This window comes from Schistocerca serialis, chromosome 7 (assembly GCF_023864345.2).
Source record: "Schistocerca serialis cubense isolate TAMUIC-IGC-003099 chromosome 7, iqSchSeri2.2, whole genome shotgun sequence".
Classification (NCBI taxonomy): Eukaryota; Metazoa; Arthropoda; class Insecta; order Orthoptera; family Acrididae; genus Schistocerca; species Schistocerca serialis.
This window is the reverse complement of record NC_064644.1, coordinates 226,616,501-226,632,712: the sequence shown is the minus strand read 5'-3', so window position 1 is coordinate 226,632,712 and position 16,212 is coordinate 226,616,501. Positions and strand designations below refer to the sequence as shown.

At 38.6% G+C, this 16,212-nt stretch overlaps 1 protein-coding gene across 1 annotated transcript in view; it reads left to right on the top strand.

Annotated features, from left to right (window-relative positions):
* Nucleotides 1-13,678, top strand: part of LOC126412874 (39S ribosomal protein S30, mitochondrial) — an 88,812-nt gene extending 75,134 nt beyond the window's left edge. Inside the window, exons 4-7 of the mRNA XM_050082749.1 lie at nucleotides 3,657-3,824; nucleotides 4,209-4,412; nucleotides 12,228-12,457; nucleotides 13,394-13,678. Coding sequence (XP_049938706.1) covers nucleotides 3,657-3,824; nucleotides 4,209-4,412; nucleotides 12,228-12,457; nucleotides 13,394-13,591 — 800 coding nt within the window. The 3' untranslated portion in view covers nucleotides 13,592-13,678. The remainder of the gene's footprint in view (nucleotides 1-3,656; nucleotides 3,825-4,208; nucleotides 4,413-12,227; nucleotides 12,458-13,393) is intronic.
* Nucleotides 13,679-16,212: the final 2,534 nt, after the last annotated feature.

Sequence of the window (16,212 nt, the reverse complement as noted above, 5' to 3'; positions counted from 1 at the left end):
ATTATTTCAAAAAAATGAACTGAAAGCAAGTGATATGAAATACAATGTGTTAATGTAATTTAGGGCAAGTTGGCAGTTTCTGGCAAGGTTGTGCAAGTAATACAGGGGACTTTCTGATGTAACATGTAGCATGTTTTGTAAAAATAATAAATAGTAATTTCCAATAAAGCTTGTGCATTTAGGCTTATTGTGGTTGTTTGGTTATCGACACAGTGTTGGGGCTCAGACTTAATAATGTAGACTTACCCTACATCGTGTTTTTCTCTCAATTCTGTTTTTCCATACTGCTGTGAGACATTACAATACAGTTACAGACTGCAGTAATTAGTATAAATATTATAAATAAATACTCCTAACACTACTCAGTATCTGTCCAAAATATGAGATATTAAGAACTCATGTGAGCTGTTTCAGTTTTGAGGGAGTAACTATTAAACAGTTCTGTCAGATACCTCCTTTTTAATTTGCAAGATATTTTCCAAAATGTCATTAGGAAACATGCAGGAGTTACATTGATGAAGGTATCTGAAGACCTTAATTCATGGAAAAGTGTGGAGGATGTCAGTGGGCTGGTGATGGTATACCTAAAGAAATTTGATTGTTAATCTGTAATATGCTATTTTTGTGTACAGCAGATTGCAGTATATTTGAAATAGCATTTTTTAATGTGAATGTCCAAAAAGCTGACCATACCAAACAATGTAAAAACTAAGTGGGCAAATACTACTACTACTAATAATAATAATAATAAATTATTATTAAAAGACAAAACAGATTTAGCTGCTTTTGCTTCATTGCCTTCTGATAGATTTAATTGTATCTAACAACTATCCTGTATCTGATTAGATTCACATCCGTTGCACCAACCACAGTGCTTGTTGCCCAGTTGAATGACTCTTCTACAAGTCAGTTCATTTTTCCAAATGGATGTCTCTGCCTTTGTATCCCATTGTGTGCACATTTCATGTAACTCTACTTTGATGAACGCATCTGTTCTTTACCACCTGAAGCAATACATGGCCCAGTCACATTAATGTGACCACCACCTATATTTGACATCAGTGTACAATAACCACTCACAGAAGGCAAGCAGCAGCACTAGCAGTGGAGGGTGTATAAAGCATGTCAGGTGGAGACGGAAAACAATGCAGAAATGGAGTGATTTATCTGACATCCAAAGGGGCATGGTCATTGGCTTTTGGGGCAAGGGTGGAAGCATTTCTGAGAGGCCAAATTTGTAAATTGTTTGCATGCCAATGTGATTAAAGTGTGTCACAGATGGCAAAATGGCACTACCCAAACCAACGTTTAAGGCAGTTGTGGTGCACTGCGGGCCATAGATGACATTTGTGAATGATGGCTGCGGATATGTGTACAGGTGAACAGACATGCTACTGTTGAGCAACTGACCATACAGCTGAACCAAGGGGCTATCAATTGTGTCTCCTCAATGATCGCTCAGCGAACATTGCTGCTTATGAGCCTCCGTGACAGGTGCTTGATTCATGCACCCATGCTGACTGCTGTTCATTGGCAGTGAAGCGTAGAATGTGCATGCCAGTACTGCTGCTGGACTTCTACTGAGAGGTGACAAATGCTCTTTCACATGAATCACATAATGCTTCTCAGTCAGATGCCCATTGGCGGTTGGCGGGGACAGCGTGAGACGTCTGAAAGAAAACACTCTGCAACAGTCATCAGAAGTGTCCTGGCCAGATGCTATTTCCTGGGTGATCTCATTATTCTGGAAGGCTCACTGGATCAATCATAGAGGACCATGTCCACCTCCACATGCTGTTTGTTTTTCCTTGGTATGATTGGATCTACCAGCAGAACAATGCAACATGTCATACAGCTCACAGTGTACAAGCATGGTTTGAAGAACACCAGAATCAGTTTACTGTACTCCTATGGCCACCAAACTCCCTGGATCTAAACCAAATTGAGAATCTGCAGGACCACCTTGAACAGGCTGTTCACGCCACGGATCCTCAGCTGAGAAATCTGGTGTAGCTGGCCATGGCACTGGAATTGGCATGGCTCTACATTCCTGTTGGTACCTTCCAGAACCTCATTGACTCTCTTCCTGCACATTTTGCAGTGGTCCACACTGCAAAATGTGTTATTCAGGATTTGACAGGTGGTCACATTTATGTGACTGGGTAGTGTACAACTCAGTATTAAGTTTTTCTGTGTCATAATTCCACTGCTCCATTATTCATCATGAGAGTTGTTGTGATTTTTCCTCTTTTTGAAACTTATTTTAAAAGATGTGATGGCTTCTGACTGTTATTTACTATGTTGGGTCAGTCAGCAATGTAACACTTTTTTTTTCTCTGTGAATTTCACTTGAAAACATGTGGCATTTGCTGTGGAATATTCTCGCTTCAGACCCTATAGTTCCATGAAGTTCTGATAGGTGGTGATGCAATACGTAGTCTTCAAAATGGTGTCTGTAATGGAGGTGCAGTCCAAGCAGAGAGCTGTTATTGAGTTTCTTTTGGCGGAAAACCAGAGCATTGCAGACAGTTACAGCTGCTTGCAGAATGTCTGTGGAGACCTGGCAGTGAACAAAAGTATGGTGAGTCATTTTGTGAGGTATCTGTCATCCTTGCAACAAAGTTGCACAACCCTGTCCACTCTCCTGCAAGCTAACTGGCCGACAAAGCTGTGCTCCTGCAGTGTGGGATACGCAGGCACACTCATTAGAGGCGATCGATGGATCACAATCGGACACCTCGCTGCTTAACTGGCCCTCTGTTGGTAGTGCTGACACATTTGTTTGCCATTTGGGATGCTCAGAGGTGTGTACCTTCTCGGTTCTTGCTGCCCAACAGAAGATATAAGAGCACCAAAAAACCATCTGTGCAGAATTGCTTGCACATTACGTGGCTGATCATGAAATTTTTTGTCAAACATTGTCACAGGTAATGAAACGTGGGTTCATAACTTCAAACTGAAACAAAATGGCAATTCATGGAGTAGCACCACACCACCTCTTCTCTGAAGAAAACATTAAGAGATGCACCCTCAACTGGTAAAGTCATGGCAACGGTCTGCTGGGAGTCTGAATGGATTTTTCTGTTTGATGTCCTCCTCCATTGTGCAACAATCATCTCTGAAGTTTATGTGCTACCCTCATGAAATTAAAGGAATGGCATCTGTGTGTTTGTAGCCACAAAAATGCAAACTAACTTCTCCTTCTTCAAGACAACTCAAGGACTAACACAAATCTGCACACCCAAGAGGAGCTCACAAAATCTCATTGGACTGTTTTTCTCACCCCGCTTACAGCCTAGGTTATGCACCTTTCTACTTCCATCTGTTTGGCCCAATGAAGGATTCACTCCACAGGAAGCAGTACATGGATAGTGGGAAGGTTATTGGTGCAGCAAGATGTTGACCAGTAGACCATGCGGGCATAATGGCCCTCCCAGTAAGGTAGCGTAAGGCTGTTGCATTCAGTGGAGATGATGTACAAAAGTAGGGTTTTATAGCTGGAAGAGTTGGGAACAATACTCTATGTTGGAATTCTGAATAAAACCAACATGCTTTCAGAAAAAAGTGTGTTGCATTAATTATTGAACTTCCCTTGTATTATCAATTTTTCTAGTTTTATTGCTTTGTAATATGTACATTGTGCAGGTGTTTTTCAGGTTTTTGGCCAGGAGATGATTGTGAATTTGGTCTAACTTCTTTCCATACAAGAGGACACTTGTATCACAGACGAGAATTCTGTAGCACTTACGATGAGGAGGAAGCTTTACACAGTCAAGCAATCTTGGCTTCCTATGCATGGCTTCTGGCACAAGCCTGTTACAAAGGTACAGTTCTAAATGTAATGTTTATGTTGTTAGAGCAGATCAAATATTCTGTTGAATATTAATTTGTTGTTTGCTGTAGAATGAGATGAGTTGTGTTGTTTATTAAACCTAGCAATTTTGTTACTTTTGTTGAACTCAATTTTAGTACATTTACTTTGGTGAATGCACTAATTTATATACTTTTCCCCCTTCAATTAATTATATTCCAGTTTAATTGTTGAAGCTTAGGATTGATATCACATTTGTGCTATTCACTGATACATACAAAATACCTTAGAATAAATGTGTAAGTGCAGGGTTGTAAATGTTATCTGTGATAGTAGCAGTCAGGAAATTCTGATGAGTTTTCCCAAAACATTTTTCTAATGTTTTAACTTCTTTTAGGTTTCTCTACATACAATGATGTGACTTATCCATTTGTCACTCAAACTGTTGTAACAAATGGTCAACTGTGGTCACTTTATACTTATCAGTTGAACACAACCTTGGTACATTCTGAGTATGCATTAAGGAATGAGGAATGCAATTTCTGCTGGGGTACAGCCCCCTTAAAACTGTTTGAAGAAGTGAAAGACACAGAAGTTGTAGGTAAATAAGACTTGATACTTGTAATATACTTTTTATATTTTCTTTGTATGTTTGGTTTCCAGTATTTTTATCAGTTTTTTAAGGCCTAGTGCTTTTCATTATGCATCATGCAAACATCATACTATGTATTTTATAATTTCGGTACACGTTCATTTAATGTAAAATATTTTGTTGGTTATATCCAGATAAAGTGCAATTCATGCAGCTACATAGGGCAACTTTTATTAATTTTTTGTTTATGCTCTTGCTATAATGCTAACAGCAGTGTTCTTCAAATTCAGTGCCTGGGATATTGTTGAACTTCAGAAGTGTATTAAATTTGTCTTTTGTAGTCCTTAGTTGGTTCTGCACTGGGATGTCACTTCTCTTTGCTTTTTCATTAAAATTTATAGTAGTTGAAACCTTGTCAGTATTCTAGTAGCAGATATTTCCATAACACAGGATGACTAATACAAACACACAGTTTTTATTTTAATGTTTCTCTTAACGTAGTTAGTTCATTTAAAAAAAAAAATTCTCAAAATAAACTCGCTAATCCAACAGATAATTTCTTCAGACAATGTAGTTTATTTTCACACAGTCACAGTAAATCAAATGCAGACAGTCTTTTGGTAAAAAATTCAAACAGCAACTGATTAGTGCAGCATGTTTAGTATAAGTCATTTACAATATTTTTCTGTTGTTTTACAATTACAGTGCTTAAATTATGATCACAGGGAATGGGAACAAAATGACAGTACCTTTTTGTGGTCACTGGCTATCAGCTAAATGCTGGTGCAGAAATGGTGCACTTCCAATAGAGTATACAAAGCTATGTTGCTCCAATCTCCAATTTTTCAACATGAAACAGACACAATAACTATTTTGTAATTATTTCCAAAATATTCATTAAGTGTGTTGTTTTAGGGTGTATACAACTCGGGACAACCGAGAGATCCGGGAAAAACCCGGGAATTTTTTCACCCAGGAGAAAACCGGGAAAAACCTGGGATATTTTTAGAATTCCAGGAATTTTTCATTGTTTCAGCTTTCAGTTAAATTTTTGTAATTTTGACTGGTAAGAACCGATACTCTAACAAAGAATATTACTGTATCCCGCTACTGCGGAATAATACTTCAACAATAAAACGTAAACGAGATAAAAAAACGAAAATTACTTTAATTGCAAAGGAAATGTGCCATATACAACAACGACACACAGTGCTCATGCAAGCGTCTGCCAAATTAAAATGTGTCAAAGGCTTTAGGAAGACTATGCAGTGCTTCATAACAACAAATTGCGTCCAATGAGCGTGAAGTCGCAATTGTTTACATTCGATTTGTTTTAGCAGTTACGTGCGGGCTCATGCGCATGCACAGTTGAGTCATGTTTGAGTAGTAGATTTTCCCGCTTCTGGCTGCAGGAATGTGGCTGTTGGCTGTGCAAGCAGCTGGATGCTACTGGGAAAAGGGGGTGCCAAATTCATATTCTTGAGGGGAAAAAATTTGTTCCACAAAGCACCTAGCATCCGGCGCACATTTGTCTATTGATTATTCATATGATTTTGAAACGCTTCCCTGTTGGTTTTTGAATAATTTTGAACACATTTTAAGTTGATTTCTGAATGAATCATAAGTTGACTTTTGAATGCATGCATAGTGTATGTGATGTCTCTGTCAGGAGAATCCTCGTCACATCTAGAAATAAACTTTCCACAGACAAAAGGGTACGGGGCTATACGAGCTGAGCGGAGTAAAGCCGAACGGATGACTGCCAATCGCTGTCTGATCATGTGGTTGATTGGGTTTGCGAATGATCAGCATTGTTATAATTACTAGCGAAATCCATAGATTCAGACTATCAGAATGGAAATAAACGACTGACAGGAATAACAGGTGAGAAAGATTACGTATTATCTTCTCTATGTATCCAAGAAAATGAAATTTTGGCAGAAAATTTCTGGCCAGATCGCTACACTAGTAAGGACCAGTAGTACGGTCCCCAGCTAGCAGCCGTGTAAGTTCTATTCTGGAAGTAACGTGGAAAACGTGTTGTTCAAAAACGTAATAGTGCCTAACCAGAAAATAATAGCAGGATAACTAAACCTGTGATTCTGGCAAGGTTGACAGTGGCAGCAATAGCTACAGAATTGGTGATGACAAGATTGTTTGTTGGAACGAGGAAGTAGAAGAAACGGGGAGATCACACAAATTATGGAAGAATAAGACGAATCCAAATTTATATAAAAATTTCGTAATACTACTTTTCGATCTCATGCTTGAGAAGCTGGTGCGTATGAATGAAATGTGAAACTATTTCCTAACATAAAGCTTTTTGCTTGTAGTAGGCCTAATAGGCATTTGATATTGGCATTTCATGGAATATATTCTGTCATGTTGTAAAAATGGCCATTTGTGCCAAAACAGTCTCATTTATTTGGTGTGTTACAAAACTTCTGCCATATTAGAAAGGCCTATTTTGTTTTATCTAGCAGACAGTGACAAAACAGAGGTAATCAGATTGACAAACAACACCAGTCCTGGGCATTATTTGTATTAACAGCTTTTTCAGTATTAGATAATGACATTTCAGTTTTTCGTGTAGCAAAACGTTTGACGAACTTTGATGAGGTAATAGATTCTTTCACAGAAAGGAAAGCACACAATGTAAAGCTGTAGCAAGATTAGAGAGAAAAAAATGCTAGGAGCTAAGGTTTGAAGAAATGTGTAATTTCTTGCTTATCTCTTGTCAGTATTGATTTTATATATCCTATATTTAATTTTATGTCACACAAAACAGCAAGTTATTAACCAATAGGCAAATTTTCTGAAGAGGTCTTGTTCTCTTGATTACAAATAATCCCATCCGCTATTAATTGCGAGATTTTTTCAAAGAGGGGCATGCTGTCAAACAGGCCGACTGGGAGCAGGCGAGGCACCACAGGACATTTCAATTTCCGCTCTCCTGAATATAGTTTGGTCGTGCAGTAGAAAAATGCTTTATGAAGAGGCGTGGCACTGCACTTTGGCATACTTAAGACCAAATAATGTGTCTTACATGATTTTATTTATTTTTATTTGGTATGCGTATTCCATAGATCCGTACATGCGAGTGATTCGCCTGGATGTGGAACGTGTCAATACAATTGTACAAATACAATTAATGCTACAGAATAGTAATATAATACAATGATATAGATATTAATAAGAATCACTTTTTCTCATTTACAAGCTGTCATTTAACTAGTATAGCAATTCTCAATATAACATTATAACTATAACATTAACATAATATTGTATTGTCCATCTAATAACTAAGAGACTAAATACATCTATTATTAAGGGAGGGCATTACTTCTGGAAAAGAATTCATCTAACGAGTACAGTGGATGGTCAAGCAGGTATTTTTTTAACATACCTTTGAACAGCGTTTCATTTTCTCTTGTTACATTTAATATAATTAGGCAATGCATTAAAAGTCTTTATAGCAGCATACTTTACTCCCTTCTGTACAAGTGTTAAATTTTTTAGTTCAACATGTAGATCATCTTTACCTCTAGTATTGTAGTTATGGTATGAACAATTTGTTTCATACTGAGCATAGTCTTTATTAACTACATTCATCAGAGAGTATATGTTCTGACATGTTGTGGTCAGGATACATAACTGTGTAAAAAGTTTTCTACATGAGGTTCGTGGAGGAACCTCACACATGATTCTGACTGCTCTCTTCTGAGCAGTTAAGATTTTTTTTTAGGCTGGTGAATTACCCCAGAATATTATGCCGTAACTCATTAATGAGTGAAAGTACCCAAAGTAAGCTGATTTTAAAATGTTGATGTCCCCAAAACGAGTAATGATTCTTAGAGCAAAAGTTGCTGATGAAAGCCTTTTTAGAGTAAGGGATACATGCTGTTCCCAGTTGAGCCTACTGTCAATGTGAACCCCCAGGAATTTAGTGTATTGCACCTGTTCTAGTTCCTGGTTGTCACGAGCAATTACTATATTTTCTATAGTTTTATTTTTTGTGTGGAACTGTATAAAATTATTTTTTTTAATATTAACTGAAATACATATGTTTTGTGTTTCAGACTTTTCAGAAAGATGTGTGCTACAAGATGAACATATTTTGAAATTTCGTTTTTTTGTAGTATTGACCTGGTTTGCAAATGTCGTAGATCTGGGATTGATGCGCAGAGCAGTCTGAGTTATAGTGGGTAGTCTCCACGTGGCCCTTGTTTACATTTAGCGATTTTGCTGTTTCCCCTTTGTTGACTCTCATGTCAAATGAAGACAAAACGGATATCTGTGGCCAGGAGCTATCAGGTGAATTAAAACACATTCACATAATTACAGAAGACTGAAATATGTCACTAGTTTCAGATTTTATTTTATTTCCACCTTTCTGACAGTCAAGCATTAATTGCCTTGCAGAACAATGAAGTTATTTTTGTGTGTTTGCTAAAGAAATTTGACTTTTGTTAACCTTTTCCACAAAGATAGTCAATGTATTTGAAATGAAATGTTTAATTCCACAGTACTGGCTAGTTTCAACTGTTCGCTGCATTTCAAGTGCACATTTTCATTTTCTAGAACATATGGCATTATGCCATAATAAAGAACCAAATATGATATAATACAATTTGGTGCTCCAAGAAAATTTACGTCCTGAAAACCGCACTGAAAAATTTAATATCAGGTCGTAGTCTACTTCATTGGGAATCTGGACATATGAATGTGCCCTTTAAGTATGCGCTTTAAATGTGCACATTTTAATATGGTTCACGAAATTCCGATGCTCTTGCAGTATCCTCTGATGTCTTGTTTCTTTTATGGCATAATGTATGCCCTTTCATTGTTTTACACATACGTATATACCAGCTTCCTACGTCATGATAGCTACCCAAGCACTGTGTTGCCTGTTATCTGTGCTCTCTGGCAACTGCTGAAACGAACCTATTTCTAACAGGTCGTAGGAAAATATTGCGAATAGTGGTTTGAAAAGCGTTACTTTCAAAGCAAATATCCTTTTATGTAAGTTGAACTATGTGCAAGAATGTACCATTAATTTATTTAATCACAGAGCGTTTGACTCTCATTTAAAAATCAACTCTTTGATGACGAGCCATTTAGAAGAATTTCGAACCCTGAAGATCAGACATTTATGTCATTATTAAAAACTTTACTGGCACATTTGTGTGATATATCTTAAAGTGTAACACGCGTAAAAAAGATCAACAGTGTATGTGAAAGCTTAGCTTCTCTTGCAGCTTGAGACCAGTATTATATGTGAAAACTTTTCTTTTCTTGTAGCAACACGATGTATATTAATTTAAACTATTAACTTTCCCTGTTTGTGTGTTGGTGCTACGTAACAGTGGTGTTGCTGTTGGTTGACAACATCACGTGTCCTATGCTTTGAATATCCTCTGTCATCGGCTGGCGAGACCACGTCACATGAGCTACAAACGGCTTACAAAAGCGCATCGAAATCTCGATTTCAATGATTCGGAAAGTAACATGTGGTGTTTGGTGGAATTTTAATGTATACATTCGTAATACGAAAATACGCAGCGTAGATGTTGCTGCACATCAAAGATATTTCCAAAACATGTCTTTTTCCCTGAGTTTCGTTTTCTAAGTGCGGGGAAATTGTACACCCGTGTATAAAACCATACCCATTCAAAGGATTGATAAGGGAAAATATACTGTCACCCAGGAGAAAGTGTATTTTTAACCGGGAAAAACCCGGGAATTTTTTTTTTTCTTGTCCACATATACACCATGTGTTTATAAACAAATATTTACCTTAAGTCGCTCGGGTGGCAAAGATGGCAATATGATCAAAAATTCTGCCACACTACAAGCTTACACCACTAAATATAATAGTTCTAAATACAAAAATGTAAAACCAATGTGAAACCCTTAAAAATAAATAAATACTTCCACAACATCTGCAGTGTCATGCTTTACAATCGTAAGCCATTTAAGGCAAACTACATCATGAATGTCTGGTTAAAATAACTTGGAATTATTTCCTACAGCTACAGTTATTAACATCACAGGTGAGCTGTCTGCTGTTGCCAGTGCGCTACTATAAAGTGTCAGTTCACTTGCAGTGTTTGAATAGTATGGTGTTAGTGGGCACAATCGAGTGCCTAGTTATCTGTTACTGGCCACTTTGGGCAAAAATGCTTTCTGCCATTGTAAGAAGCCTGCTCTCTTCATATTCCTGACATATTATCAGTTGGAACGGTGACCAGTACACTTTACAAATAATGTATGTTTTAATCTGTAGTTGCAATTTTTTATTTTGCCTAGTGGCTACCAATTACAGTACCATCCTCGGGTCATCCTCTGCCGCGCACTCATCTTGCTCACTTCCCAAGTAGGTGTGACACACATACTTGGGAAGCAAGCATGGCGGCTTCTTGAAAAGAGCTGACCAGTGAGAAATTTCTTCAGTTTGGAGAATAGATGGAAGTTTGAGAGATTCAAGGGAGCCAAATCTGGAGAATAAGGTGGATTTTCCAGCACTTCATAGTGCAGATGCCTCAATTTCCCCATTGCCAAAACACTTTTGTGGGCAAGTGGATTGTCCTGACGAAATACGATTTTTTTTCTTTTTTAACTGTTTTGCTGAATGCTTGCATCCAGTTTCATTAGAAGTTGAGATTAGTATTCTCTAGTTATGGTTTTACATTTGTCAAGATAGTCAACAAAATTTCTTTTGCATCCCAAAACACTGACGCCAAAATCTTTTCTGTCGATGGCACCGTTCTCACCTTCTTTGAATTTGTAAGGCTGGCTTCTGTCCCATTGCATAGACTGCTGTTTGGATTTGGATGAGTAGGGTGAATCCGTGTTTCATCCACTGTCATAAATTGACACAAAAAGTCAGTTTTTATTCAAACACACCAAGCACTTTTCAGAAAGCATCAAGCAAATGCGTTTGTGATCTGCAGCGAGCACATGCACCATTAAACTTGTGCAAAGGCTGTCTTATGTTCAATTGCTGGTGCAAATATGACCAACATGTTCCTTTGATATCCCTAGAGCCTTAGTAATTTCACACACCTTAATATGTTGATCTCCCAAAATCATATCATGTACTTAGTCAATTATTTCTGGTGTGCTTGCACTTTTTGGATGTCCTTTACTTGGATCATCATAGATTCTTTCATGGCCATGTTTAAACTCGATTGCCCATTTATTGACAGTGGAAATTGAAGGTGAAGAGCCACCTTACACATATACAATCTGCAAATGAATTTCTCTTTGTGTTAAACATTCTTTTACATTTGAATGTGAGAAGAAATCATAATGTGAGTAGTGCTGTGATCTCTGGGTGAGGCCGAGTACTTTTCAGACAGCCCTCGTATGCTTAAATGTATCATGTAATTGTGATTCAAAATAAAATTGCTGTATATTGTGATATGTTCAGTTATTATGTTTCAATGATCATATTGCTCATTTTAAATTACGTGTCAGTGAAACATGCCATTCAACAGTGACTACTATAGTGTTAGATTTTTTTACCTTTATCAAATGATTTAGATTATATGTATTACGAGACTAATAAATGACAATTCAGTGTCTACCACACTAAGCCTCTCCTACACTGAATTGTTTGCGCTCCCAGGCCAGCTTGCTTATTCACGATGACCACCAAAGTGCAGCTCAGTCCTGCAGTGTTATTTTCTTGCATGACAATATGTTACTCTGTGTGTGCGTGCGCGTGCGTGTGCTCACGTGTTCATATATGTGCAGAGGCAAATTTATATTAGTTTTTCGGTGCATTACGTTCATTTCCATACGTGTTTGTTTTGTTTTTAGGTTTTAATGACAAGCTGCTGAAGATGATTATTGCATTGTACACTACTGCACCACAAGAGAGAGTGGGAGTGAACCTGCGGCCATATCTGAAAGAGGGCAAACATTTGGTTGCACTCATTGATGATCCAGAACGAAGAGAATGGCTTGAAACTAGGTTCAAACATATGTACTCTTGTAGACCACGAATGAGGTTGCCATATGAATTATATCATTGGGAGAAGATATACAAGGTGTGCAATAGCTGTTGATGGTCTTTTTTTCTGCAAAAATTTGATATCATTGTTGTTGAATGTAAATGCTATATTAAATAGAGAGCTATTCACAAAAGCTAGCACTAAATTAAACTCCCCCCTATTCATAGTTCAGCACATAATGACAGGGGGTGGGGGTGGGGGGGGGGGGGGAGATGATGCAAAGAACTGAGGCAGACATGGCAATAAATATTCTCTGTGTGCATTTTTCTTTTATTCCCTTTTTCTGTAGTAACTTCAACACTTCTTACAGTTTAGAATGTAAAGTCTTTATTATTTTATACATCATAGGTTTCAATTTGTCTTGCTCTACCAGACATATTTTTATAGTAGAAACTGTATTGCAAACAAAGTTGCTGTACAATTAATTGTTCCTTCACTTTTATTAAAAGTTCTCAGTAAGAAATTTCTGTTTGGTGGTAAATTTGATCTACTTGCTGTGGACTTTTCTTTTTGGCAACAAACAGTTGCTAAAATTCCCAATTAAAAATATCGTCACGTTTGCCTCCTATGATTTCCCACAGCATATTGTAGTACAGCTGTGATTATGTGATGTGATTTCTATTTTAAAATGAAATTATTTCTGGTTCTACTTTTCTGCATTTCTTTTGGCATGGTATTCAGTATTTGTGTCATGAGAAAATTACATGTCCAATGCAGCTGTGAAATTCTGGAGGACATGTTCTTGTGTTGTGTTTGTAAATTAAATAAATAAAATCTTGAAATGCTAGCTTCCTCTTATGCACTGTTCATCAGCTTTTAAATAGGATTTACTAAACAGTAAACATCTGTTAATAATTAATATTTTCAAATATGAGACAGCATATCTTCATTTCCATATGCCATTGCAAATGTAAGTTACTTCAGTACCTCACTATGCCTAAATTTACATAAAAGCATGTTATATTTGTGCAGGTGGACCATAAAACTAGACCTATGGATGCTCGCAGACGCCCATTTGAGCTAGGCATCAATCCATTCAGACGTCAGTATGATGAACATGTACCAGAGTACATTCCAAAAAGTTTGCGGCCAGAGGAGGACAAGAAAACTAAGTGGAAGAAGACTTATTATCCCTTGTCAGAAAATGATTACAAGAAAAGTAGAAAGTAGATTTTTGATCTGCAAATTTGTTATTTTGTAAGCACTGAATATTGTGAATAAAGTTGCCAAAAATAAAAATAAAATATATTATGAATATTCTTAAAAATTTGCTATTCCCATGAATGTCTCACAATACTGTTAGTCTATGAGGACTTCATAAAGACTTAGTTTAACAATGCCAAGGAAAGATATGGGTTGGGATGGTCTGCTGAAGCATAAAGTTTATAAAATTCAGCTGTAGATTGTGTTTCACCTTTTATATGTAACTACCACAAGATCATCAATTTTCCTCACAATGTAACTCAGGATAGTTTTTTGTCAAGAATGTGCACACTGATAAGCCAAAACATTATGGCCACTGCCCTCTGCGACATTGGATGCCACCTGGTGACGTAGTGGGAAAGTGTTGCGGTAACAAAAGTATGTAAGCGGAGCAGACATAGAAGGGGGATCTCCCTAGTGAAGATATAGGCTGCAAATGAGCAAATCCATTGAGATAAGTGACTTTGGCAAACGGCAGATTAATATTGTGCAGAGCCTATGAACAAGTATCTAGAAACGTGCAAAGCTGATTGACTGTTCGTGTACTACTGTCGTGAACATCTACGGAAAGAGAGATAAAGGACAGCGAAACTACCACCAGGCGCTAAATGGTTGGATGTCTGCAACTAATCACAGAATGTGGGTTTCGTGGGCTTGTCTGCTCTGTAAAGCAGGGTAGTTGGTGACCTGTGGCAACTCTGCTGAAACAGCACAATGCTGGTGCACGCACAAGTGTTTTGGAGAACTTTGTTCATCATACATTGTTGAGCATGGAGCTCCACAGCAGATCATCCATAGGTGTTCACAAGTTGACCCAACGATGTTGTTACTTACGATTGCAGTGAGCATAGAACCATCAGGAATTAACTGTTGCTTAATGGAAACATGTTGGGCTCTTAGTGTGAATCACATTTTTGCTACACTGGGTTAGGGGTTGTCTCCACAAACGCCATTATTGAGATGAACGGTAGCTCGAAAAGTGCAGTGCACCACGGAGGCAGTCTGCTGGGAGCAGTATTATGCTATGGGAGACATTCTCCTGCGCTTGCATGGGACATGAGGTAGTAATCGAAGATGTGCTGACAGCTGGGAATCCCCAAGGGGGCTCGGCGCTCTTTGGCCGGTTTGTGCTTGGCTACTGCTGGACCCCAGCCTTTGCAACATCTTTTCCCTTCCATGCTCCATGTCTATCCTCTTGCTGTTCTTCTTCCCCTCCCTTGGGGAATATGTGTAGGTCGGTTTTGGAAATGTATTGTGCATTTTTGGTAGTCTATACCAGAATTTCATTCCTTTTTTTTTTTTCTTTTTTTTTTTTGTTCACTGTCTCCTATCCTTGTTCCTCTTTTTCTTCTTCCTCCCTGTGCACTCCTGAGGGCTGGCTGCCATGCATCTGATGCTTAACAGTTGACTGGGTAACTTGTAATTCCCAACCTCAGATCGACCGGTAGGGTTCGCATGTACTCCCTGGTACAGGCCAGTCCCAGGGATGGGTGATTGCCAGAGCTGCTACCTTCCCAAGTTGCTGATTGTTCCCCCTGTCAGGTGTTCAGGAGGTGTGAACAGTCACCTAGGCAGGTGCAGCCCCTTCTGAAGGGCGGTCCCCATTGGAAAGTGCATGCCATTGGAGACGTTGGCAGTCATGGGGGATTTTCTCACAATGAGCCAATCATCATCATCATCATCATCATCATCTGGTAACTTAGATGGCAAACACAATTGAGAACGTAAGTGGTTAAAAAAAGGGCATTCCATCAGGAAAAGGTGGACCATCAAAGGCTGAGCTCAATGAGTACAAATTGATGGGGAGCACCACTTAACAAATGGCGATGACTAAAAAGACAGTGCCCGCTATGCAACCTAGCTAAAATGATCTCACGGCGAGAGAAGATTGTCCAAGTTGCTGGGAGAGGCTTAATAAGTCAGCTTGTTCCCATTAAGTGAGGACCAGTGGTGATGCCAAACTAACACTATCTGCCGACGGACAGCAACACAGAGATCATTGGAGGGAATGTAAGAACTAGCAGGTTGAGGTACAAGGACTGCAGCTGTGGCAGTAGTGTCAGCCTCTTTTTGTGCCAGACTGATGTGAGCGGGAACCCACATAAACATCAAAGTGGCTCCATCAAGAGTGAGCAAATGACAGCTTTCCCGGAACTGTTGCACTAAGGGATGGACTGTGTACAGCACACAGAGGCTTTGTAGGGCTCTGAGATAGTCGGAGCAGATGATGCAATGAAAAGCCTGTGTCACCAGATGTACTGCGTGGCTTGATACAAGATGAAGAGCTCTGCTGTAAATACTGAGCAGTGTTCCAGAAGCTGGTATGGAAAAACCTTGGAGCCAATGACGAAGGCGCACTCGACACCACAGTCGGTCCGAGAGCCATCAGGTTATACAAAGGTACTATCACGAAGTTCGTGAAACTGAAGGCAATAAAGCGAGACTGCGATAGTGTCCTTAGGAAGCGAATGAAGGCCAAGGTGAACAAGGACCACAGCATGAAGTCAAGGTGGTGAAGGGTTTACACCCACCTGAAAAGTTGCAGGTAGTGTGAAGTAAGCTGCTGGAGCAAGAGCCAAAAGTTAACT